Genomic DNA, 27,366 nt, shown 5'->3' with positions numbered 1-27,366 from the left:
GCACTCTGTACACAGCGCACTCCTGACCTCTGCACTCTGTACACAGCGCACTCCTGACCTCTGCACTCTGTACACAGCGCACTCCTGACCTCTGCACTCTGTACACAGCACACTCCTGACCTCTGCACTCTGTACACAGCTCACTCCTGAACTCTGCACTCTGTACACAGCTCACTCCTGAACTCTGCACTCTGTACACAGCTCACTCCTGAACTCTGCACTCTGTACACAGCACACTCCTGAACTCTGCACTGTGTACACAGCGCACTCCTGAACTCTGCACTCTGTACACAGCTCACTCCTGAACTCTGCAATCTGTACACAGCTCACTCCTGAACTCTGCACTCTGTACACAGCACACTCCTGAACTCTGCACTCTGTACACAGCTCACTCCTGAACTCTGCACTCTGTACACAGCACACTCCTGAACTCTGCACTGTGTACACAACGCACTCCTGAACTCTCCACTGTGTACACAACTCACTCCTGAACTCTGCACTCTGTACACAGCACACTCCTGAACTCTGCACTCTGTACACAGCACACTCCTGAACTCTGCACTGTTTACACAGCGCACTCCTGAACTCTGCACTCTGTACACAGCGCACTCCTGAACTCTGCACTCTGTACACAGCGCACTCCTGAACTCTGTACATAGAGTAATCTTAAAATCTAAATGCAAATATATAAGTGAGTGCTTTTCAATTCTGTGTATAAGCATCTAACATAAGGTAACCTCTAAAACCCTTAGACATAAAAATATATAAGATGCAGCGCTTACATATACTAAAAGTGTAAACGTGACAGCGCAAATTGATGCGCTAATATGTGACAATAGTAGTGTCTTAATGAAGACAAAAAAATATATATATTGACGTGACAGTATTAGACACAATATATCACATAAATGCCAATGACATGAGTCAATGCAATAGATTGCAAGTGCGTCAATGATTCAGATAGGAAGATATCAATCTATTTTATTCAGCTTCCATCACATAATCAGGTGCTTGTGACTTCCGTGAAAAGCAATATAGGGTGTGCTTGCACTCACCAGACGTAAATTATGAATACGCATGTAGTATATGGGTACTTGTGGTCATCTGGAGCCCGGTGGAAATGTGGTATTCAAACGACACTCGTTATATCCAGGGATATTCTCCAGACCTCTTAATGGACCCTCTTAGTTAGTAGGAACCGCTCACAGGTGAAGCTTGGTTAGCGCCCTTTCACAGCATTCCTGCTTCTCTAGCCCACAGGCTTGGGCCCTGCCTGCTCTGTCAGACTATACTGTGCCACCATGCACACTTGTGGCTGCTCCCTTGCACCCACATGGACTCCTCGGGAGGGTGGAGCCCTAAGGAGGAGTCCATGTGGGTGCAAGGGTGCAGCCACAAGTGTGCATGGTGGCATGGTATAGTCTATCTGAATCATTGACGCACTTGCAATCTATTGCATTGACTCATGTCATTGGAATTTATGTGATATATTGTGTCTAATACTGTCCTGTCAATATATATATTTTTTTGTCTTCATTAAGACACCACTATTGTCACACATTAGCGCATCAATTTGCGCTTTCTGTCAATCTTAAAATCTGCACTCTGTACGTAGCAAAATCCAAAACTCTGCACTCTATACAAAATACATTCCTGAACCCTGCACTTTGTACATAGAGAACCCTAGATACAACCGGCCCTTTGTGGGCAACCATACTGCTGATGCAGCCAGCAATGAAATTGAGTATGACACTCCTGCTTTAAAGAAATAAATGCAAGCTCAAAAGCCATGATCTTCTTCATAACTCAGAGTTGCATTCTTAAATAATTCAGCATGTTTCAGTAGCTGAATCTGTGAGAATATTATAAAAAGGATATTTTAAAATGCCGATAGCATTGGAGGGTAACCACATTTTCTTTCCTGTCTGACAGTTACACATTCGCAGATGTCGAAAAAAACACGGATCAGGTCTGGAAATTCCACCGTTTTGGTCTCATTAAGGAATATAATGAGAGTCCCGCTGCTCCTCCTCCATTCATCCTACTCACTCACTTATATATTCTCCTGAAACACGGCATTTGTAGATATCAAGCCAGGGGCCACAAAGTTCTAAGTAAGTGTGCTAATAAAGCTAAACCCAGACCTAACTACGGAGGCCTCTGCCATTGTGCTTCTTCCATGTGGGAGCTGGTTTGGGATGACCAGATGTTTGGGATAAACCAAACATCAAATTTGGGATAAGAAGCTAAAGTTGCATGATGGGGCATAAATGCTATTCTGGACTCCTGAAGCTTTCAGTCATCAATGTTCACATTATCCAAATTTCTCCCAACACATGTTAAAAAATGTATGCTCCTTCTTGATTGTACAGAACACATGGACATCCATACACTTTAGACATTATTGTAATAAAAGCTTTGGATAACGACACTGATGATGCCACTTTCTACCTCCTGGCAGGGTGGGAGCTGGATGAAGAACAAGAAGTCTCGTTGCTCTCCTGGGAATCCTTCATGAAGGACAACTACCAACAGATGAAGAAACAACAAGAAGCTGAAAGGTAAGATATGTCATCTCTGCTGCCCTGCTTGCTGCAACATTCATGGGTAACTACAGAGAGTGCTTTCATTTAAGACACTGGTGGGCCCAGGGCTGACTTATTCCCCTGTCGATGTTAACATATTAGCTGCCAGGACATGTGCTGTGAGTTGTTTATGGACTTTTAATGAAGTACCCCTTCCCTATGTACATTTTTGCTAACTGTACAGTAAGTCAGCATTTTTCAACCATGGTGCCTTAAGGTTTCTTCAGGGGTGTCTTGGCCAAATGTGTAAGAACTGCTCAAACCTTGTATACTAGCCAGCAGGTGGCCTGCCTTTTATTTACACAAAGCCACAGGTTTTCATTATTCACCATTATGACCTTCTAGCCACCAGCGTCCTGACAACCAATGACATCATCATTTGTTAAGGAGGATGTTGTTTGCCTACACACCATCCTTGTTTCTCCCTCCCCTGCCCCTCTCCATCAGTGCTGCAGTCACATTTAGCTCAGTGATGGAGAAAAACTGAGGGAGAAGAGAAACACTGAAATACAGTAATACCTCGGTTTAAGAATTTAATTCGTTCTGCAGGACTTTTCTTATAGCGAAAAATTCTTAAACCGAAACACTGTTTCCCATAGCAATGCATTGAAAACCAATGAATCTGTCCCGGAGATCAGAAAAAAGTAAACACTAATAAATACCGCATGAGTTATTTTATCAAGTCATGCGGTATTTTAGTAGTGACAACCATGTGTTAATATTTCACTGTCAGTGGGGTTCCCCACTGACAGCTGAATGTAAAAGAATTGCCGGCAATTAAAAAAAATAATTTAAAAAACTGCGTGGGGTCCCCCTTCCCATCCATACCAAGCCCTTCATGTCTGGTATGGATTTTGAGGGGAACTCCCACGCCAAAATTTAAAACAAAATGGCGTGGGGGTCCTCCCCAAAATCTATACCAGACCCTTTTCATAGCATGCAGCCTGGCAGGTCAGGAAAGGGGGGGGCAAACAATGTTTCTTTTTAGTTTCTTAAAAGAAACAACATTTCCGTTAACTTTGGGGAAAGTGACAGATAATTCTGTGAGCTATAGTGAAGAAAAAAAAAAGAGCCAGCAATTGCATTTAAAAATCAGCAATGACATACACATCGTATTGCAAAAAAAATTCAAACAAAATTTGTAAACCGAGGCATTATTTTCAGTGGATTTTCATTTGTAAAACGGTGATTGTAGCCGTATTAGTGCATTTGCGACAGAAACAGACAGTACTCAATTGTTTCATTTGTAAACCGAAAATTACTTTAACCGAGGTGTTCTTAAACCGAGGTATCACTGTACTAGTCAGTACCAGTGTGCAAAAGTGTATTTGTAAGAATAAATCACCTCAAATGTAGGGTGTTCTACATGTGTGGATGTTGCTGCGTTACACAGAACTATTAGAATAGTTTTTTACATTTTAGAATAGGGTGCCTCAGGACTGTCCATAATTTTAAAGGGTGCCTCGGGGCTGTCCACAATTTTAAAGGGTGCCTTGACTGAAAAAAAAGGTTGAGAAACACTACAGTAAGTTATTACCATTTACTATTCTGGCCAGGCATGCTCTTGGCAGAGTATGGTCTGGGTTTACAGTTGCAAAAAAAGTATGTGAACCCCTTGGGATTACGTGGAGTTTTGCATGAATTGGGCATAAAATGTGCTCTGTACGTCATCTAAGTCACAACAATAGAAGAACACAGTCTGCTGAACATAATACTACACAAACATTAGATGTTGCCATGGTTTAATTGCACATAACATGTAAACATTCACAGTGCAGGGAGGAAAAAGTATGTGAGGCCCTAGCTTAATGACTTCTCCCAGAGCTAATTGGAGCCAGGAGTGAGCCAACCTTGACTCCAATCAGTGTGATGATAGTGGATGTGTTGCTGACAGCTGTCCTGCCCTTAAAAAACACACACCTGTTTTGGGTTTACTGGTTTCAAGAAGCACTGTCTGATGTGAACCATGCCTCGCAGAAAAGAGCTCTCAGAAGACCTACGATCAAGAATTGTTGACTTGCAAGAAGCTGGAAAGGGTTACAAAAGTATCTCCAAAAGCCTTGATGTTCATGTGTCCACAGTAAGACAGACTGTCTACAAATGGAGAAAGTTTAGCACTGTTGCTACTCTCCCTAGGCGCGGTCGTCCTGTAAAAATGACTGCAAGAGCACAGCGCAGAATGCTGCATGAGGTAAAGAAGAATCCCAGAGTGTCAGATAAAGACCTACAGAAATCTCTGGCACATGCTAACATTTTTGTTGACACATCTACAATAAGGAAAACATTAAACAAGAATGGAGTACATGGGAGGACACCACGGAGGAAGCCATTGCTGTCCAAAAAGAACATTGCAGCACGTTTGAAGTTTGCAAACGAGCACCTGGATGTTCCACAGCACTACTGGCAAAATATACTGCGGACAGATGAAACCAAGATTGAGTTGTTTGGGAAGAACACACAACACTATGTGTGGAGAAAAAAAGGCACAGCACACCAACATCAAAACCTCATCCCCACTGTAAAACATGGCGGAGGGAGCATCATGGTTTGGGGCTGCTTTGCTGCCTCAGGGCCTGGACGGATTGTTGTCATTGATGGGAAAATTAATTCCAGAGTTTATCAAGACATTTTGCAGGAAAACGTACAACCATCTGTCCGCCAACTGAAGCCCTGCATAGGATGGGTGATGCAACAGGACAATGACCCAAAGCATACAAGTAATTCAACAAAACAATGGCTTCAACAGCACTGAATATGCCTTCTGGAGTGGCCCAGTCAGAGTCCTAACCTCAACCCGATTGAAATGCTGTGGCATGACCTTAAGAGAGCGATTCACACCAGACATCCCAAGAATATTGCTACACTGAAACAGTTTTGTGAAGAGGAGTGGTCCAAAATTACTCCAGACCGTTGTGCAGGTCTGATCTGCAACTACAGGAAACGTTTGGTTGAGGTTATTGCTGCCAAAGGAGGGTCAACCGGTTATTAAGTCCAAAGGTTCACATACTTTTTCCTCCCTGCACTGTGAATGTTTACATGTTATGTGCAATTAAACCATGGCAACATCTAATGTTTGTGTAGTATTATGTTCAGCAGACTGTGTTCTTCTATTGTTGTGACTTAGATGACATTCAGAGCACATTTTATGCCCAATTCATGCAAAACTCCACGTAATCCCAAGGTGTTCACATACTTTTTCTTGCAACTGTAGCTATAGTCTTTTCATATGTAAAATGTCATGGAAAAGTACAGGGATGAGGGAGGCTGGCTAATATGCAGGGTAACGTGTCTGTCTCACGTCTTTGGGAACGTGAGACAGACACAGCATGCTAGTCAGTTGTCACAAGAACCCCACCTTCCCCAGTCTGAAGACAGGTAACAACCATAAAACAGCATGCACATTCTGATAGCCCACAGCAGAAAGTTACTAGCAACTAGCCAGCCAGAGACAGGACCTTGTTTGGTGGAGGGGAAATGAAGGTAGACCTTTTTAGAGGAGGCAAAAGCAAACATCAAAGCTCACAATACCTCTGGCCACCACAGGAGGGGACTTCCAAATCCTGCTGGCTGACCACACATGGGCAAATATATATTACTGTGCAAATGTTTTAGGCAGGTGCTCAAAAAACGCTATAAATTAAGAATGCTTTTAGAAATAGAAGTATTAGTAGTTTATGATTATCAATTAACAAAATGGAAAGTACACGAACAGAAGAGAAATTCAAATCAAATCAATATTTGGTGTGACCACCTTTGCCTTCAAACCAGCATCAATTCTTCTAGGTACACTTGCACACAGACTTTGAAGGAACTTGGCAGGTAGGTTGTTCCAAACATCTTGGAAAACTAAGCACAGACCTTTTATGGATGTAGGCTGCCTCATATCCTTCTGTCTCTTCATATAATCCCAGACAGACTCCATTATGTTGAAATCAGAGCTCTGTGGGGGACAAGCCATCACGTCCAGGTCTGCCTATTCTTTACACTGAAGATAGTTTTTAATTACATTGGCTATATGTTTGGGGTCATTGTCCTGCTGCAGAATATATTTGTGGCCAATCACACGCCCCCTGATGGTATGGCATGATGGATACGTATTTGCCTCTATTTCTCAGCATTGAGGACACCATTGATCCTGACCAAATCTCCAACTCCATTTGCAGAAATGCAGCCCCAAACTTGCCAGGAACCTCCACCATGCTTCACTGTTGTTTGCAGACACCTATTATTGTATTGCTCTGCAACCCTTTGGTGAACAAACTGCCTCCTGTTACAGCCAAATATTTGAAAGATTGACTCATCTGTCCAGAGCACCTGCTGATGTTTTTCTGCACCCCAAATCCTATGTTTTCATGCATAGTTTACTTATCCTTGTTTTCACATTGGAGATATGGCTTTTTGGCCGCAATTCTTTAGTGAAGACCACTTCTGGTCAGTTGAACAATAAATGGGTGCACCTGGTTCCCACTGGTTTCCACCAGTTCTGTGCTGTTGCCACTGTTGGACATCTTCTGATATTGAAGGAAAGTAAGCATGATTTGTCTTTCATCTGTTGCATTAAGTTTCTTTGGCCAACCACTACGTCTACAGTCCTTATCATTGCCTGTATCTTTGTGCTTCTTCAAAATAACTTCAACAGCACGTCTTCAAACCCAAGTCTGCTTTGACATCTTTGCCTGGGAGAGACCTTGCTGATGCAGTATATCTACCTTGTTGACGCAGTACAGGTGAAACTCGAAAAATTAGAATATCGTGCAAAAGTTCATTTCAGTAATGTAACTTAAAAGCGGAAACTAATATATGAGATAGACTCATTACATGCAAAGCAAGATAGTTCAAGCCGTGACTTGTCATCATTGTGATGATTATGACTTACAGCTCATGAAAACCCCAAATCCACAATCTCAGAAAATGAGAATATTGTGAAAAGGTGGAATATTCTCGGCTCAAAGTGTCCCACTCTAATCAGATAATTAAGCCATAACACCTGCAAAGGGTTCCTGAGCCTTTAAATGGTCTCTCAGTCTGGTTCAGTATGAATCACAATCATGGGAAAGACTGCTGACCTGACAGTTGTGCAGAAAAGCATCATTGACACCCTCCATAAGGAGGGAAAGCCTCAAAAGGTAATTGCAAAAGAAGTTGGATGTTCCCAAAGTATCAAAGCACATTAATAGAAAGTTATGTGGAAAGGAAAAGTGTGGAAGAGTAAGGTGCACAAGCAGCAGGGATGACCGCAGCCTGGATAGGATTGTCAGAATAAGGCCATTCAAAAGTGTTGGGGACTTTCACAAGGAGTGGACTGAGGCTGGAGTCAGTGCATCAAGAGCCACCACACACAGACGGATCCTGGACATGGGCTTCAAATGTTGTATTCCTCTTGTCAAGCCGCTCCTGAACAACAAACAACTTCAGAAGCGTCTTACCTGGGCTAAAGAAAAACAGACCTGGTCTGTTGCTCAGTGGTCCAAAGTCCTCTTTTCTGATGAGAGCAACATTTGCATCTCATTTGGAAACCAAGGACCCCGAGTATGGAGGAAGAATGGAGAGGCCCAAGGACCCCGAGTATGGAGGAAGAATGGAGAGACCCAAGGACCTAGAGTATGGAGGAAGAATGGAGAGGCCCAAGGACCCCGAGTATGGAGGAAGAATGGAGAGGCACACACTGCAAGATGCTTGAAGTCCAGTGTGAAGTTTCCACAGTCTGTGTTGATTTGGGGAGCCATGTCATCTGCTGGTGTTGGTCCACTGTGCTTCATTAAGTCCAGGGTCAACGCAGCCGTCTACCAGGAGATTTTGGAGCACTTCATGCCTCCTTCCGCAGAGGAGCTTTATGGGGATGCTGACTTCATTTTCCAGCAGGACTTGGCACCTGCCCACACTGCCAAAAACACCAAAACCTGGTTCAATGACCGTGGGATTACTGTGCTTGATTGGCCAGCAAACTCGCCTGACCTGAACCCCATAGAGAATCTATGGGGCATTGCCAAGAGAAAGATGAGAGACATGAGACCGAACATTGCAGAAGAGCTGAAGGCCGCTATTGAAGCATCCTGGTCTTCCATAACACCTCAGCAGTGCCACAGGCTGATAGCTTCCATGTTACGCCGCATTGAGGCAGTAATTGCTGCAAAAGGGGCCCAAACCAAGTACTGAGTACATATACATGCTTCTACTTTTCAGAGGTCCGATATTGTTCTATGTACAATCCTTGTTTTATTGATTGCATGGAATATTCTCATTTTCTGAGATTGTGGATTTGGGGTTTTCATGAGCTGTAAGCCATAATCATCACAATGATGACAAATCACGGCTTGAACTATTTTGCTTTGCATGTAATGAGTCTATCTCATATATTAGTTTCACCTTTTAAGTTGCATTACTGAAATGAATGAACTTTTACACGATATTCTAATTTTTCGAGTTTCACCTGTATCTACCTTGTTGATGCAGTATATCTACCTTGTTGTGCTCAGTCTTGCCATGGTGTGTGACCTGTGACTACTGATGGGCTGATCACCCCTCTGTTCGATTCACGGTCGCACATTCAAACCTACAGAATGTTTGAATGTGAACTTCGAACGCAAACAAATTACTGAGCGGCATCTTACTACATATAAGGTATGAGGTGATAAGATACCGCTCAGTTACTAAAATACCGCATGAGATATTATTAAGTCATTTTAGTAGTGAAACATTCATTATTGTTTCAGCTGTCAGTGGGGTTCCCCGCTGACAGCTGAAAGTAAAAAGAATTGTCGGCATTGCCTGACAATTTAATTAAAAAAAAAACAAAAAAAAACAACGTGGCCCTTTGGGTCTGGTATGGATTTTGAGGGGAACCCCTCACGCCAAAATTTTAACAAAGAAATAGCGTGGGGGTCCCCCCCAAAATCCATACCAGACACTTATCCGAGAATGCAGCCCAGCAGGTCAACAAGGGGGGGGCGAGCGAGCGCCCCCCTCCTTAACCGTACCAGGCAACACGCCCTCGCCATGGGGGGCTGCTTTGGGGCAGGGGGTGCTCCTCCTCCCTAAAGCACCTTGTCTCTATGTTGATGGATACAAGGGCCTCTTCTCCACAACCCTGGGCTGTGGTTGTGGGGGTCTGCGGGCGGGGAGCTTATTGGCATCTGGAAGCCAATGAGTATGCAGTACTACCTATTCACATGCTTGCACGCAAAGGCAAAAGCACGTGTCGGCCCAACACGCACACAAACTGTGATCGTCCCACACATGTGAGTTATCACCACAAAGGTCAGGCCATGGGCACTAATTCTAGTAATATACCTCCTCTGTAAATCTAAAGTGGTAACCTGTAAAGGCTTTTAAAGCGTTGCCTATGGATAGTAAAATGTACATCGTTTATTGCCGTTGCACAGGCGTGCATAGTTTTAAAGAGTGACATGCTTGGTATCTATCTACTCAGTGTAACATCATCTTTTATATTTAAAAAAAAAATAGGTTACGTTTCGTGTTTTTTTTTTTTTGCATTAAAATTAAACAAAAGGTATTTTTCCAAAAAATAGTATTTAAAAAACTACTGCGCAAATACCGTGTGACATAAAAAAATTGCAAAACCCACCAATTTATTATCTAGAGCCTCTGCTTTCAAAAATATATAATGTTTGGAAGTTCTACGTAATTTTCTAGCAAAAAAACCCTGATTGTTATACAAAATTCCTGAAAAAGCCTGGTCCTTAGGTGGATAACCTGTTTCCCTGCTGATTCTGCAGCCAATGGTCTGATGAGGGGACAGTAGTCCATCATTATTCGCACACAAGACTGTCAGGGGCAGACTGGCAACTCATGGGGCCCCTGGGTAATAGGGGATCATGGGGCCCCTGTGTCCTCACCCACACTCAAACCACACCCAAATAAATCTATGAAAGGTACCAGGGACATCTCATGGGGCCCCCTACTGACCCTGGGCCCTCGGGCAGTGCCGGAATAGTCAGTCCGCCCCTGCATCTAGGTGTTAATTACTTCGATCTCCAGGCTCAGGAGCAGTTTATTGAGATTCTAATATTTGATTATTGTCTGCTACCCTGACTGCTGAACTAAGAAAAGTGCTGTATCTGTAATATCATACCGCTTTTACATTTATGTTATATAATGTATTCCTGACGTGCCATATTTGTGTCTGGTGCAGTGTCTCCGCCATGCTGTGTCTGCTGGAGAAAAAGCTGACTGTTCTGGAAGAGCAGGTATATTTCTTAACCACTTCAATACCGAGTACTTTCACCCCCTTCCTGACCACAAACAATTTTCAGCTTTCAGCACTGTCGCACTTTTAATGACAATTACGCGGCCATGCAACACTGTACACAAACTACATTTTTTACCTTTTTTTCACACAGAAAAGTTCACCATGATAGAAGCAGCTAATAAGTTATATCAAATTAGACATGAAAGCATCCACAGTTCCAAACGTTTGCTCACAATTGCGACAATTGGGTGACCTAGATCGCATGGATTGCTCTGAGCAAAAGGAAGCTGCCCCCCTTCACATCACCCCCCACAATAGTGTCCTCTGTCCCCCTTCACATCACTCCCCACAGTAGTGTCCTCTGTCCCCCTTCACAATATCTCCCACAGCAAAGTCCTCTGTCCCCCTTCACAATATCTCCCACTGCAAAGTCCTCGGTCCCCCTTCACAATATCTCCCACAGCAAAGTCCTCTGTCCATCTTCATATCTCCCCCCACAGTAATGTCCTCTGTCCACCTTCACAATATCTCCCACAGTAATGTCCCCTCTCCACCTTCACATCACCTCCCACAGTAATGTCTCCTCTGCACCTTCACATCACCTCCCACAGTAATGTCCCCTCTCCATCTTCACATCACCTCCCACAGTAATGTCCCCTCTCCACCTTCACATCACCTCCCACAGTAAAGTCCTCTGTCCACCTTCATATCTCCCCCCACAGTAGTGTCCTCTGTCCACCTTCATATCTCCCCCCACAGGAAAGTCCTCTGTCCACCTTCATATCTCCCCCCACAGTAATGTCCTCTGTCCACCTTCATATCTCCCCCCACAGTAATGTCCTCTGTCCACCTTCATAATATCTCCCACAGTAATGTCCCTTGTCCACCTTCACATCACTACCCACAGTAATGTCCCCTGTCCACCTTCACATCACCCCCCACAGTAATGTCCCTTGTCCACCTTCACATCACCTCCCACAGTAATGTCCTCTGTCCACCTTCACATCACCCCCCACAGTAATGTCCTCTGCAGGGGCGGACTGACCATTTGGAAACTTGGGCACTGCCCGAGGGCTCGGTGTCAATAGGGGGCCCCATGAGATGCCCCTGGTACCTTTTTCATAGGCTTTTTTGAGTTTGGGCAAGGACACAGGGGCCCCATGATCCCCTATTGCCCGGGGGCCCCATGAGTTGTCAGTCCGCCCGTGGTCCTCTGTTCACCTTCACATCACCCCCCACAGTAATGTCCTCTGTTCACCTTCACATCACCCCCCACAGTAATGTCCTCTGTTCACCTTCACATCACCCCCCACAGTAATGTCCTCTGTTCACCTTCACATCACCCCCCCACAGTAATGTCCTCTGTTGACCTTCACATCACCCCCCACAGCAATGTTCTCTATCCACCTTCACATCACCTCCCATAGTAATGTCCCCTGTCCACCTTCACATCACCCCCCACAGTAATGTCCCCTGTCCACCTTCACATCATCCCCCACAGTAATGTCATATCTCCACCTTCACATCACCCCCCACAGTAATGTCCCCTGTCCACCTTCACATCACCTACCACAGTAATGTCCCCTGTCCACCTTCACATCACCTCCTACAGTAGTGTCATATGTCCACCTTCACATCACCCCCCACAGCAATGTCCCCTTTCCACCTTCACATCACCCCCCACAGTAATGTCCCCTGTCCACCTTCACATCACCCCCCACAGTAATGTCCCCTGTCCACCTTCACATCACCTCCCACAGTAATGTCCCTTGTCCACCTTCACATCACCCCCCACAGTAATGTCCCTTGTCCACCTTCATATCACCCCCCATAGTACTGTCCCTTGTCCACCTTCACATCAACCCCCACAGTAATGTCCCTTGTCCACCTTCACATCACCCCCCACAGCAATGTCCCCTGTCCACCTTCACGTCACCCCCCACAGCAATGTCCCCTGTCCACCTTCACATCACCCTCCACAATAGAGTCCTCCGCCCCCTCATAGCAGAGTCCTCTGCCCCCCTCCCCCACAGTAGTTTTCTGTAAAGCCCCCCCCCAATGCTTTGTCCTCTGCCCCCTCATCCCACAGTAGTGTCCTGTACCCCCAATGCAGTGTCCTCTGCCCCCCTACCCCCACAGTAGTGTCTTCTAACCCCCAATGCATTGTCCTCTGCCCCTCTCCCCCCCAGTAGTGTCCTTTATACCCCACTACAGTGTCCGATCTCCCTGGACCCTGCATTCACTATATCTGGTCTCCCCGAACCCTGCATTCACTATATCCGCTCTCCCCGGACCCCGCATTCAATATATCTGGTCTCTCCGGACCCTGCATTCACTATATCTGGTCTCTCTGGACCCTGCATTCTCTATATCTGCTCTCCAAGGACCCTGCATTCACTATATCCGCTCTCCCCGGACCCTGCATTCACTATATCCGCTCTCCCCGGACCCTGTATACACTATATCTACTCTCCCCGGACCCTGCATTCACTATATCCGCTCTCCCCGGACCCTGTATACACTATATCCACTCTCCCCGGACCCTGCATTCACTATATCCACTCTCCAAGGACCCTGCATTCACTAAATCCGGTCTCCCCGGACCCTGCATTCACTATATCCGCTCTCCCCGGACCCTGAATTCACTATATCCGCTCTCCCCGGACCGTGCATTCACTATATCCGCTCTCCCCGGACCCCGCATTCACTATATCCGCTCTCCCGGGATCCTTCATTCACTATATCCGCTCTCCCCGGACCCTGCATTCACTATATCCGCTCTCCCCGGACCCTGTATACACTATATCTACTCTCCCCGGACCCTGCATTCACTATATCCGTTCTCCCCGGACCCTGCATTCACTACATCTGGTCTCCCCGGACCCTGCATTCACTATATCCGATCTCCCAGGACCCTGCATTCACTACATCTGGTGTCCCCGGACCCTGCATTCACTACATCTGGACTCCCCGGACCCTGCATTCACTATATCCGATCTCCCAGGACCCTGCATACACTATATCTGGTCTCCCACAGTACGCACAACATGGAAATGCAATTATTTTAGTAAATATTAACAGCTAAATACCTTTTCTCATCAGCAGTTAGAGCAGTCTTGTGGCTTCTATCAATGTCCAGCCGAGCACTTGGTAAAGCTTGTAGGAAGAGTTTTCTTACTGCTCTAGGAGGATGCAGAACCCCTGATCTCTGTGTGGACAGTGCTGATTGGCCCTGTGCTGATCACATTCACTCTCCCAAACCCCCCCCCCCCCCCAAAAAAAAACCTCTCAATCTTGTGACCAGTCAATTTTGTGACTTCTATCAGTGTCCAGCAGAGCACTGGTTAAAGCTTGCAGGAGGAGTTTTCAATTCCTAAAATATTAGTGCAGCGCTAAAAAATGCATGTCACAAATTCCATAAACGCATGGGACTTAAACGCATATGTGAGTAAAGTGCTGAAAGTGCAAAATTAATATAACTAGTTCAAGATGACATAAAATGCAGTAAATTAAGTTCATCAAAGCATTTGTGAATTTAAAAAGTCTCCTGTGCAAAGATATCAGCTGAAGAAATGCCTGTGATTGGCACGTGAAGTTATCCGTGAAGAGTAACTGTGTAAAAGGAAATCCACTCTTGATACGGATGTACACTCACCAGACCATAAATTATAATGCGCATTGATTATAATACATTGCACATCTGGGGGTGCAGCGGTATGCTGACAGCTACGGGGTCATCCATCCGTCAGGGTGGGTGCCTGGTGATCCTGGGGGGAAATAGCTCAGCCACAGGAGCCAGAAAGGTGCTTTTAGTGTAGTATTTTATTTAAGGTAATAATGTTAAGTAACATAAAAACGTATCCACGTGGAGTAATAAAATAAATAAATAAATAAAGTACCAAAATGGCTGCCGCTCATCAGTAGCGATGGCTAGAGTTCAGCAATAGGGCTCCACCCAACACGTTTCGTGTAATAACACGTCCTCAGGGGTACACCCATTCAGTCTGCTCTGGAAGGATGCAGAACCCCTGATCTCTGTGGGGACATCGCTGATTGACGCTGTGCTGATCACATGCACTCCCCCCCCCCCAAAAAAAAACCCCTCTCTAGCAATACACACCTAACTGAGCATGTGCAGAGTGTCTCCACATGATATGTATTATCAGGAGATAAGGGGGGGGGGGGCACTGGAAGAAAGGGAGTATCAGAGAACTCAGGATCAAACAGCCTTTTCACACAATACGGAGGACTAACCCCTTAGGTTCCACAATGAGTATAACAAGCATGGTTTACTGCATCTACAGACTGATTGTTCTGTTGTGGGTTTAGCAACACTTTAATACAAATTATACAAAAAGGGGCTTTGAGCCCACTCTGTAAATGTAATCACATAGGGCCGGGGTCAGTCTCCTTTAAGCAGAAGTAGTCTTGGGCCCCTGTAACGCTAAAGCTGACCACACACAATACAATCTGAACTTACAATCTCCTTCAGATCTTCCATCAACTATTAAGAGAACGGCTCTGTCTCACTTGATGCAAACTGAATTGCTTGTTTTGGTTTCCCTTCATATTACATTGTTTTGGTCAATCTAAATGAGATAGTACAGAGATTGTGTCTAATTGTATGGTGTGTGCCCGTCCTAACTGGCTTCTTGTGTTGTATATGGACCAGTCTACACAAAAACTGAACTGGATCATCTCAGCCCTGACGGAGAAAGATTCCAGGAGTAAGACGCGGACATTAGGTAAGATTGGTCTGTTATGGATATTATGATGTGACGTGGCTCCTGGTATTATATCTCTCGTCTTCCCGGTCAGATGATCGCAGATCGCAGGACTCAGAGGAGACGGTTGCAACAAGCCCAGATGGAAGCGGGGAGAAGGACTGCCTGTACCACGTCAACTCTCGGATCCTGCAGTACCCAGACTCTAAAATAACCCGCTACCCAGTGCCCGATGAGTTTGTGCCATGGGAGGTGAGTACCTGTCAGTGACCTCTGAAGACTTTGCCTTGGGAGACAGGTTCTCTGGCTCCCAAGGCAAGGATGCCAAAGTGTACCCCCAAGATTTTTTATTTGAGATTATACAAACAAAAAATCTAAGAGTAGTTAAAATTACAATTTACTAACATTACAACTTACTAAAATTGCAACTTACTAACATTACAACTTGCTAAAATTACAACTTACTAACATTACAACTTGCTAAAATTACAACTTACTAAAACTACAACTTACTAAAATTACAACTTACTAAAACGACAAAATTCCTAGATTACAAGTTACTAAAATGACAAAAATCTCCAATTTATCAAATTTTAAAAATTACTGAAATGACAAGTTTTACAAATTACTAAAATTATAAATGACTAAAATTTCAACTTACTAAAATGACAAAATTCCTAAATTACTAGTTACTAAAATCACAAATTTTTACAAAAGACTAAAATTACAATATCTACAAATTACTAAAATTACAATATGCTAAAAAGCTCCTAATTAGTAAGATTACTAATGACTAAAACGGCAAAATTCCTAGATTACAAGTTACTAAAATTAATAAAATCTAAAATTTTACAAATTACTAAAATTACAACTTACTAAAATTACCAAATTTCTATATTACTAGTTACTAAAATTACAAATTTTTACAAATTACTAAAATTACAGCTTAGTAAAATTACTAATGACAAAATTCCTAGATTACAAGTTATTAAAATTAATAAAATCTCAATTTTGCCAATTTTACAAATGACTAAAATGACAAGTTTTACAAATTATAAATTACTAAAATTACAACTTACTAAAATGACAAAATTCCTAAATTACTAGTTACTAAAATTGCTAAAATCACACATTTTTACAAAAGACTAAAATTACAATAGCCACAAATTACTAAAAGTACAACTGATGAAAGTTAAAAATTTTTACAAATTGCTAAAATTATAAATTACTAAAACTACATATTTTACAAATTCCAAATGACTAAGATTCCAAATGTCTAAAGTTACACATTTTACAAATTACTAAAATGACAAATTTTACAAATTGCAAACTACTAAAATGACTACATTTCCAATTACTAAAATGACAAATGCTAGGTTTAAAACAACTAACTGGGGTTAACTACAAATGTTATTCTCTGATTTGTCTCTTTTATATGGCATCTTGCATACTGTACTGATGTTTGAGCATCAGCATTCTGGACGTAATTTCTTGTGTTTTTTGTTTTGCCCGTATTGATTTGCACTATGCGCATTTCCATGCACAATACATTTCTAGGCAAAAACCACTGGCATGTGTGCTCATGCGTGCATTTGTGTGCAACGGCACAAAATACTGACAGGAATACAAATATTATTATTATTTTTTTTTTTTTAACTTAAGAATATGGGCTGCATTTTAGATCAGTAAAAAAATGCTCACTGAGCTTTTTCAAGCTGCAGTGTGTAAGAGGCCTAAAGGTGCTCAAATCATGTTTCTGCTACAAACAGATTTGGTGCTAAAAACACCAAAAAAGTTGAAAATTTACATACAAACAAAATAAAATCAGCAACAATGAAAAAAGGGGTTTGCTAAAAATGAAAGCAGTAACCGTAATTTATGAATGAAAGCTACAATAGGACCATTGATTTATAAATGGAAGCAAAGCAGGACCCGATCAGTCAAACTGATAGTTCAGTCAGATTGTGGAGGAAGATGGGGCCAATCCCTATATAATCCTCAGAGCCCTGTGACAGTCAGGTGCTGTGCTCCGTCTACAGAGTGGGAGTGTAGGCTGCAGGACTGAGCTGTCAGCTTGATGGGGAGGCAATCAGATACTATCGGGATCAACCATCTTCAGTATCTTCTTTAGCCCTCCTGATCTCCAGCTACTTACTGACCTTCAGGGCCAGGACAAGGTGTGGGCAGAAGGGGCAACTGCCCTGGGCACAGGGGTAGGGAGGGTAGAGTGCCCCTTCAATGAAAGCACCTTTCAGTGGATGGCAACCAGCAGCCAATGACTTCATGGTCACTCTGACAGCCACTGCTGCAACACTGTGCTCCAAAATGCACGCCTCCACCCCATCCACCCACAGCTGTCACCAAAAACACAGCATGCATGGGCAGCACAGGGGCTAAAACGCATTTCAACATGCAATATATATATATACTGTATATATATATACTGTGTGTGGTGGCTCTTGATGCATTGACTCCAGCCTCAGTCCACTCCTTGTGAAAGTCCCCAACACTTTTGAATGGCCTTTTCCTGACAATCCTCTCCAGGCTGCAGTCATCCCTGCTGCTTGTGCACCTTTTTCTTCCACACTTTTCCCTTCCACATAACTTTCTATTAATGTGCTTTGATACAGCACTTTGGGAACATCCAACTTCTTTTGGAATTCCCTTTTGAGGCTTTCCCTCCTTATGGAGGGTGTCAATGATGGTTTTCTGCACAACTGTCAGGTCAGCAGTCTTTCCCATGATTGTGATTCCTACTGAACCAGACTGAGAGACCATTTAAAGGCTCAGGAACCCTTTGCAGGTGTTATGGCTTAATTAGCTGATTAGAGTGGGACACTTTGAGCCGAGAATATTGCACCTTTTCACAATATTCTCATTTTCTGAGATTGTGGATTTGGGGTTTTCATGAGCTGTAAGCCATAATCATCCCAATTATGACAAATCACGGCTTGAACTATCTTGCTTTGCATGTAATGAGTCTATCTCATATATTAGTTTCACCTTTTAAGTTGCTGCACTGAAATAAATGACCTTTTGCGCGATATTCTAATTTTTCGAGTTTCACCTGTATATACATATATACATATATACATACACACATATACATACATATATATATATATATATATATATATATATATATACACACACACACATATATACATATATAAACACACACACACACATATATATATATATATATATATATATATATATATGCACACACAGTATCTCCCAGAAGTGAGTCCCCCCTCACATTTTTGTAAATATTTGATTCTCTCTTTTCATGTGACAACACTGAAGAAATGACACTTTGCTACAATGTGACGTAGTCAGTGTACAGCTTGTATAACATGTAAATTTTCTGTCCCCTCAAAATAACTCAACACACCGCCATTAATGTCTAAACCACTGGCAACAAAAGTGAGTCCACCCCTAAGTGACAAGGTCCAAATTGGGCCCAATTAGCCATTTTCCCTCCCCGGTGTCATGTGACTCATTAGTGTTACATTTGGTGGTATCGCTCTCACTCTCATACTGGTATGAGACTCCGATCCATTTTGCTCAATCTGCAGATCCGTTCCATCCTGCGGGGATCTTCGGCTTTCTTTACAACTTACCTTTTCTTGGAGCGGGTCCGGTGTCACCCCGTATAGGTTGCATGCCGATGATCCCGGCAGGATACGGGGATTGCCGGCATGCAACCTATACAGGGTGACACCGGACCCGCTCCAAGTAAAGGTAAGTTGTAAAGAAAGCTGACAATCCCCGCAGGATGGATCGGATCCATCTTACGGGGATCGTCGGCTTGCTTTATAACTTACCTTTTCGTGGAGCGGGTCTGGTGTCACCCCATGCGGTCGGTGTCACCCGGTGCGGGCCCCACTCCCCGCACCTGCCTCAGGACTCCACTGCCGCTTAGTGAATTGTCCCTGTTCAAAGTTTGTGGTCGAACTTGCGTTAGGTTCGAATGTTCGACCACAAACCAAACAGGGGAGTGTTCGACCCATCACTATTAGGGTACATGAAAGACTACCAGAGAAAGACAGCAACACAAAAGTGGACAAAGTAGTGATCATGAAAAAGGTTCTGGGTATGAAAGTGATTAGTTTACCCTGTATATCATCCACAGGTGGAATTCCCAGGATATAATCCTCTCCTGTACCATGCCGAGAGGATTGACCGTGGGGAGTATGACCCCAAAACTGAGTAAGTCATTTATTTTTAGCATTTTACCACTCCCATTTACAGAGAGAAAAAGAATAAAACACAAATTTTGGTAAATTCAGAAGAAAATTGATTCTCTTTCTGTTGAGATCAATAGGGACAGACAGAAATTTGACACAATGAAAAGCATAAAGGTTTTAAATAAACATTATGTGATAAGAGACACAAAGCAAATTGCTGAAAAGAATACAATAATCGAAATATCCAAAGCATACACTAATATTAAGAATATATAGCAGGAGAAAAATATAGAGAATTTAGCCAGCGTACAAGACTTCATGAAATATGAATAATATGACACAAGGCACACTGAAATATTAGTATCCATAAACACTATACAGCAGGGGTGTTTAAACTGTGGTCCACAGGCCACGAGACCCTCGGAGCCCTCTGATGTGGCCCTTGGCCTCAAACTATGGGAGCGCACGCATGGGATTGGCAACCCATTGACCTGATCTGGGCTTGCCGACTCGCCGTCGTAGAGGGCATCGAGCCAGCAGTGGAGGAAGCAGGTGGCCATGGAGGGAACAGTAATGCCAGCTCCTGTTCCAGGCGGAGGGAGACCAAGTGCCCTTTGTCTGGGACTTTTCTAGCATCCTGGAGATGGAAAGGAATGCCAGCAGAAGCTGGAAGAGGAAAAGAAGGTCCGTATATTTAATACCACATTAATTGCGCTTTTGCTATGGGCATATCAGCACTTATCAAAGGGTTAACAACTATTATTTATTTCAGGTACTTATATAGCGCCGTCAATTTATGCAGTGCTTTACATGTATATTGTACATTCACATCAGTCCCTAACCCTCAAGGGGTGTACAATCTAAGGTCCCTAACTCACATTCATACATACACATACTAGGGCCAATTTAGACAGGAGCCAATTAACTTGTCATGTACTTTGGAGTGTGGGAGGAAACTGGAGTGCCTGGAGGAAACCCATGCAGGCACAGGGAGAACATGCAAACTCCAGGCAGGTGGTGCTGTGGTTGGGATTTGAACCAATGACTCTAGTACTGCCAGGCAGAAGTACTAACCACTGAGCCACTGTGCCGCCCTATTAGGCTGCTTTCACACTGATCTGTGGGTGCAGCGCAGTGCACCTTCGGCTTTCCTGCAGGTTAGCTGAACTGAGCCATAGACTTCTGTTATAACCTGCAGGTGTCATGCTATGGCAAAGTGCTGCTAACCTACAGGCAAGCTGAAGGTGCACTACAGTGGACCACAGCACATCAGTGTGAAAGCAGACTTTTAGGGGGCTCAGGACAGTAAGGGCGTGTTTAAATTTGCAATTTGGGGGGTTTTAAAACCCCATAGATGAAATCCCCCCCCCCAACCACTTGTGTAGTGTCTGGGGTCACATTGGCAATCCCGCCCCATGCTCCAAGGGGCCCATGCGGCCTCCCTGTCACTTTCTGTTTTATACTTGGTGAGGAGGGATGGCAGGGGTGGTATACACAGGAACCGATCCTTTCCATTTTCCTCCTGCAACCGCCAAAAGACATCATCTCCATCTCTTCCTCCCTTCCTCTGGCATTCAGCGGCCTCAGGAGGAAGATGTTCATCATGCTATTCAAAATAAAAAATGTAAATTCTGAATCAGTGGCCCTTGTTTTTCAAAAGTTTGAGCACCCTTGCTATACAGTATATACACTATATGGCCTAACATTGTTGACCATCACACCCAATTATGGATAATGGTATGTTGACTTCCCCCTCTAAGTTATCCAGGTGTTTCCAGTGAAGGGTACTGGTAATACAACAGCATACAAGGACATTGTAGACAATTGTGCTCTTCCACCCTTGTGGTAACAGTTCGGTGAAGGCCTTTTCCTGTTCCAGCATGACTGTGCCCCTGTGTGCACAGCCAGCTCCTTAAAGACATGGTTTGACAAGTTTGTTGTGGAGGAACTCACGTGGCCCAGGGGCGGACTGACCATTTGGAAACTCGGGCACTTCCCGAGGGCCCGGGGTCAGTAGGGGGCCCCTGGAGATGCCCCTGGTACCTTTTTCGTTGGCTTTTTTGAGTTTGGGCAAGGACACAGGGGCCCCATGATCCCATATAGCCCGGGGGCCCCATCCTGGCGTGGCCTGACTTCAACCCTACTGAACACCTTTGGAACAAACTGAAACACCAATTGTGGGTCAAGTCTTCTCATACAACATCAGTAAATGACCAACAAATGCTCTTTTGGTCCCATCAGTACAAATTCCCACAGACACACTCCAAAGTCTTATAGAAACCTTCCCAGGAAAATGAAAGCTGTTGGTGCAAAGGAGGACCGACTCCATAAAAATGCCTATGGTTTCAGAATAGGATTTCCAACAAGCCAATACAGGTGTGGAGTTCATATGCCTGCACACTTTTGGGCATAGAGCTTATTTCACATGTAGTTTTACCATGACCCGAATGGTGATAAAATATACAAAATAAATGCTGTACTCACAAATCCATACAGCACTAAATACAATATGGACATCTGCTGTGCTGTCTGCATTCATATATTGAGGAATGGAGAATTTATTTCTCCGTATAATTAATAGAGGGCATCACAGAGCAAATTATTAGTTAGAATGTCTCAGAATAATTATATAGATGGAGATTCAAGAGTTCTTTTCCTGTGTACAGCCTCTGCACTTAACCTGTGTTCTCTTTTTATCCCTTGTGAATCCAGGATGGAGCAGAAGAGCCGTCAGTACAATGTTATAGATGGCCTCTATGACTTCCGCAGCTGCTGTGGCATCTATACAGTCAAGGATGGTTTGCCCTTGTAAGTCCAATATGTTTTATGCTGCCTTCTGTCATTTAGGGCAGATCTGTACCTACCCCATTCACTGACCTCCCTGATGGGTTTCTGGTGGACCCCCTGACCTCAAATACTGTACAGCAGGGGCGGACTGACCATTCGGAAACTTGGGCACTACCCGAGGGCCCGGGGTCAGTAAGGCGCCCCATGAGATGCCCCTGGAACCTTTCATAGGCTTTTTTGGGTGTGGTTTGAGTGTGGGCGAGGACACAGGGGCCCCATGATCCCCTATTGCCCAGGGGCCCCATAAGTTGTCAGTCCACCCCTGCTGTACAGTATGTAAAAATGATAAATGCAAAAAAAGATAAAAGTGACATTTGTTGATGTTGATTGTACAGAGCCCAAGAGAGGGCAGGCACTAGTCAGAGCAAAGCAGAGATGGCAGGCACTAGTCAGAGCAAAGCACTCACCCACTTGTGACTAGTACTCAAGATGCCTCCAAACTAAAGACAAGGGCTTCAGAGAAGATGACTACTTTCAGGTTTGCTACTTACAATCATTGTAATAGTGGCTTCACCCTTAATCAACAGTGTACCAGGGTTTTATTACTGACCACTGACCACCAACGTCATAGGGACTTTGGCACTGTCAATGTCAAACAATATACCAGGGCTTAGTCAATGACTACCAATGTCATGGAGCCATCATCACTATCCACTCATTACTAATCTAATTGTGATGTCTCCACTGACCACCAATAAGACTTTGCCACTGACCATCAAGGTAACGGGGGGCATAGTTACTGACCACTAATGTAATGAAGGCTTCACCACTTACCTCCAATGTAACAAGGGCTTCACTACTAACAATCAATGTAATGGGTGTTTTGTTACTGATCATCAATAAAAAGAGAGGAATTCAATGCTGATCAGCAAAATTATTGGCTTTGCCATGGACTACCATTATGAAAAGGGTTTTGCCACTGTTCTCCAACATTATCAGGGCTTTGCCACAAACCACCAATATGTAGGAGGCTTCACCAATGACCACCGATATAACAAGGGCTACCAAAATGACAACTAACTTAAAGGGACTTCCCCTTTACAATGATGGTCCATGTGGAAGCCATCAACCAAAAGGGGTCTCTGCCACTAAGCATGTAAAGGAGGCTTTGCTGCTGACAAGGAACTATGTCATTACCACAAACCTATATGAACCTTCACCATTTACCATCAAAGTAACATGGGTTTTGCCACCTACTACCATTGTAACGGGGATCTTTATCCTGAAACCAGTATAATGGGCCACTTTGAAATGTTTGTGTCTCACGTTAACATTCTGTTATGGGGCCCTATAATTTGTAGATTTGCTTGTGATCAGAACTGATATTTCAATATTGATTTTTCTCCATTTATACATAGCCTCCATCAGCATGTAATGCGGTTCCACTGATGGCTGAGTCTCTTCAGAGGGTTTTTGAAATTCTTTCTGTCCTTATTACAGAGAATTAGTGGCAGATAATTCCTTCACGTTATTATTATTATTATTATACAGGATTTATGGCGCCAACAGTTTGCTCAGCAATTTATAATATAACGGGAGACAATACAGCAACAATACAGTTCAATACAAGAGGGATAGGAGAGCCCTGCTCCTTGGAGTTTACAATCTAGGAGGGAGGGGCTAGTGGTACAAAAGGTAGTAACTGTGAGGGATGGACTGGTAGGAAGAATAGAAGATTCCATTATTAGATGAGGGCAGGATAGGCTTCCCTGAAGAGATAGGTTTTCAGAGATAGCCTAAAAGTGAGCAGAGTAGGCGATAGTCTGATAAATTGGGGTAGAGAGTTCCAGAGGATGGGGAAGCTCTGGAGAAGTCCTGGAGATGAGCATGGGAGGAGGAGACAAGGGAGCTAGAAAGCAGGAGGTCGAGCAAGGAGCGGAGAGTACGGTTTGGGTGATATTTGGAGACAAGATTGGTGATGTAATTTGGGGCAGAGTTATAAACGGCTTTATATGTTATTGTTAATGTTTTGAATTTTATCCGTTGGGCAATGGGAAGCCAGTGGAGGGATTGGCAGAGAGATGGAGGACACTGAGTGGAGGCCAGTGGAGGGATTGGAAGAGAGAGGTAGAGGACACTGAGTGGAGGCCAGTGGAGGAATTGGCAGAGAGGGGTGGAGGACACTGATTGGGAGCCAGTGGAGGGATTGGCAGAGAGAGATGGAGGACACTGAGTGGAGGCCAGTGGAGGGATTGGCAGAGAGAGGTAGAGGACACTGAGTGGAGGCCAGTGGAGGGATTGGCAGAGAGAGGTAGAGGACACTGAGTGGAGGCCAGTGGAGGGATTGGCAGAGAGGGATGGAGGACACTGAGTGGAGGCCAGTGGAGGGATTGGCAGAGAAGGATGGAGGACACTGAGTGGAAACCAGTGGAAGGATTGGCAGAGAGGGGTGGCTGATACAGAACAGTTAGTAAGGTGGATGATTCTGGCAGCAGCATTCATGATGGACTGAAGAGGGGATAGCCTGCGATGAGGTCGGCCAATGAGGAGGGAGTTACAATAGTCAAGGCGAGATACAGTATAACAAGGGAGTGAATAAGTTGCTTAGTGGTTTCCGAGGTTAGGAACGGGCGTATCTTTAGATGTTAAGGTGAAGTCTACAAGATTTGGACAGTGATTGGATTTGGGGCTGAAAGGACAGATGGGAGTCTAGGATGACACCTAGTACCCTGGCATGAGGGGAGGGACTGATGGTTGTATTGTTAATCTTGATGGAGAAGTCAGGGGGGGGGGGGGGCACGGGCTGGGGGGAATACTAAGAGCTCAGTTTTGGAAAGATTGAGTTCACTTGCAGTAGACCAGAGTCCAGGGAGCAGAAGTAGCAGCCATGATGGTTTAGATGCATTATCTTCCTGAAGAATAGTCCTGATATGAGTTTTCCTCTAGCTTCCTCAGAGTATAAATGATGGCTTATATGGCCCAATGATATGAATTAAAAAGTCCTTGTTGCTCAAAAGAAGCCCACAAACTTCCCTAATGCTGGAATTCATATGTAGAGTTCTCTCTGGTGTAGTAACTGGATAAGGATTTTCCTCTGCCCTCATCACTAGAATGAAAAACAACAGGACCAAGTACAGTCTGTGCTTAAAAAGGAAATCTTGTCACTTTATGCAGAAACCCAATGGGACGAACTGGACTGAAAGGAATCGGGAATATGCGTTGGTTTGGGCCAAACCATTCTTTGCATCCTGTACTTACACGGTGAGCAGCAATAATGTTTATTTCTTATACCCTTTTCTGTACAGTTGATGACTAGATGTGCATCTCAGAACTGAGAAATGAGCAGGACAGTACAGAGGATTGAATAGGAAAACACAGAGAGGATTGAGTAGGGTGTAATAGTACAACACAGAGGGCTGAGCAGGAGCTCACAGGTGGTAGAGCAGAACAGCACAGAGGGCAGAGCAGAACAGCACAGAGGGCAGAGTAGATAGTACAGAAGACACAGCAGGACAGTACAATTGATGGAGCAGACAGTATAGGGGACAAAGCAGGACAGCACAAAGGCAGAGTAGACAGTGCAGAGGACACTGCATGACAGTACAGTAGGTGGGGCAGACAGTACAGGGGACACAGTAGGACAGTACAATCGATGGAGCAGACAGTACAAGGGACACAGCAGGACAGCACAGAGGCAGAGCAAACAATACAGAGGACACAGCAGGTTAGCACAGGTAGCAGAGCAGGAAAGGACAGAAGGCAAAGTAGACAGTATTGAGGACAAAGCAGAACAGCACCGAGGGCTGAGTAGCACAGCACAAAAGGAAGAGTAGACAGTAAAGAGGACACAGCAGAACAGCTCAAAAGACAGAGTAGACAGTACAGAGGACACAACAGCACAGTACAGAGGACACAGTAGGGCAACACAGAGAACACAGCAGGACAGTACAGAGGACATAGCAGGGCCACACAGAGGACACAGCAGGGCAACACAGAGGACACAACAGGACAGCATAGATGACAGAGTAGACAGTACAGATGACACAGCAGGACAGCACAGAAGACAGAGTAGACAATACAGATGACACAGCCGGGTAGCACAGAAGACAGAGAAGACAGTACAGAGGACACAGCGGGGCAGCATAGATGACAGAGTAGACAGTACAGAGGACACAGCAGGGCAACACAGAGGGCTGGGTAGACAGTACAGAGGACACAGCAGGACAAAGGACACAGCAGGACAGGACAGAGGACACAGCAGGATAGCATAGAGGACATAACAGGGCAGCACATAGGGCTGGGTAGACAGTACAGAGGACACAGCAGCACAGTAGACAGGATAGAGCAGGACAACAAAGAAGGCAGAGTACACAGTACAAATGACAGAGCAGAACAGCCCAGAAGGCAGATTAGACAGTACAGAGGACAGAGCAGGACAGCATAGAGGATAAAGTTGGACAGCACAGAGAACAGAGTAGGCCTGTGGAGATGATGGATCAGATGGTATAAAGGACACAGCAAGGCAGCAGAAAATTGTCAGGACAGAGCACAGAGTAAGCACAGTACAAAGGACAATATGCAGTATCTCTGTACAGAATACATATCTCTGTGCAGGCTGTAAGAGGTCCCAAAACAGACGTCATGTTAGTGGCTCCTAGGGTACACTGCATCTTTTTAGAGTATCTAACATTCTTGTTTTTGGCAATCATTTTGCAATGTGACTGCATTTACTGATTCATCTTTTGACTGCATTGCTAGGTGGAGCACCGGCTCAGCCAGCGGCCTCAACCAGACAGCATCCAAGAATATTCTGGAAGTTCTGGTAGTGAGGTGGAGAGGAAATGAGCTTTGGTCATTACCGGGGGTAAGGG

At 44.3% G+C, this 27,366-nt stretch overlaps 1 protein-coding gene across 4 annotated transcripts in view; it reads left to right on the top strand.

Annotated features, from left to right (window-relative positions):
* The window catches only part of LOC149467463 (transient receptor potential cation channel subfamily M member 2-like), a 249,266-nt gene that overhangs the window by 184,388 nt on the left and 37,512 nt on the right, over nt 1–27,366 (top strand). For all 4 annotated transcript variants that reach the window (XR_016311927.1, XM_089671622.1, XM_089671619.1 and 1 more), the window contains exons 23-31: nt 1,933–2,114; nt 2,462–2,561; nt 10,738–10,792; nt 15,467–15,539; nt 15,613–15,770; nt 19,654–19,730; nt 22,421–22,516; nt 25,670–25,756; nt 27,254–27,359. Coding sequence is in view for 3 of the 4 variants with exons in the window: in XM_089671622.1 (XP_089527748.1) it covers nt 1,933–2,114; nt 2,462–2,561; nt 10,738–10,792; nt 15,467–15,539; nt 15,613–15,770; nt 19,654–19,730; nt 22,421–22,516; nt 25,670–25,756; nt 27,254–27,359 (934 nt within the window). In the remaining variant the exon portion in view is untranslated. The remainder of the gene's footprint in view (nt 1–1,932; nt 2,115–2,461; nt 2,562–10,737; nt 10,793–15,466; nt 15,540–15,612; nt 15,771–19,653; nt 19,731–22,420; nt 22,517–25,669; nt 25,757–27,253; nt 27,360–27,366) is intronic.

Source organism: Staurois parvus, unplaced genomic scaffold (assembly GCF_062004578.1).
Source record: "Staurois parvus isolate SC_StPar_1 unplaced genomic scaffold, SC_StPar_1.0 ptg000109l, whole genome shotgun sequence".
NCBI lineage: Eukaryota > Metazoa > Chordata > Amphibia > Anura > Ranidae > Staurois > Staurois parvus.
The sequence above is the reverse complement of the archived record's forward strand: the minus strand, read 5'-3'. Positions and strand labels throughout refer to the sequence as shown.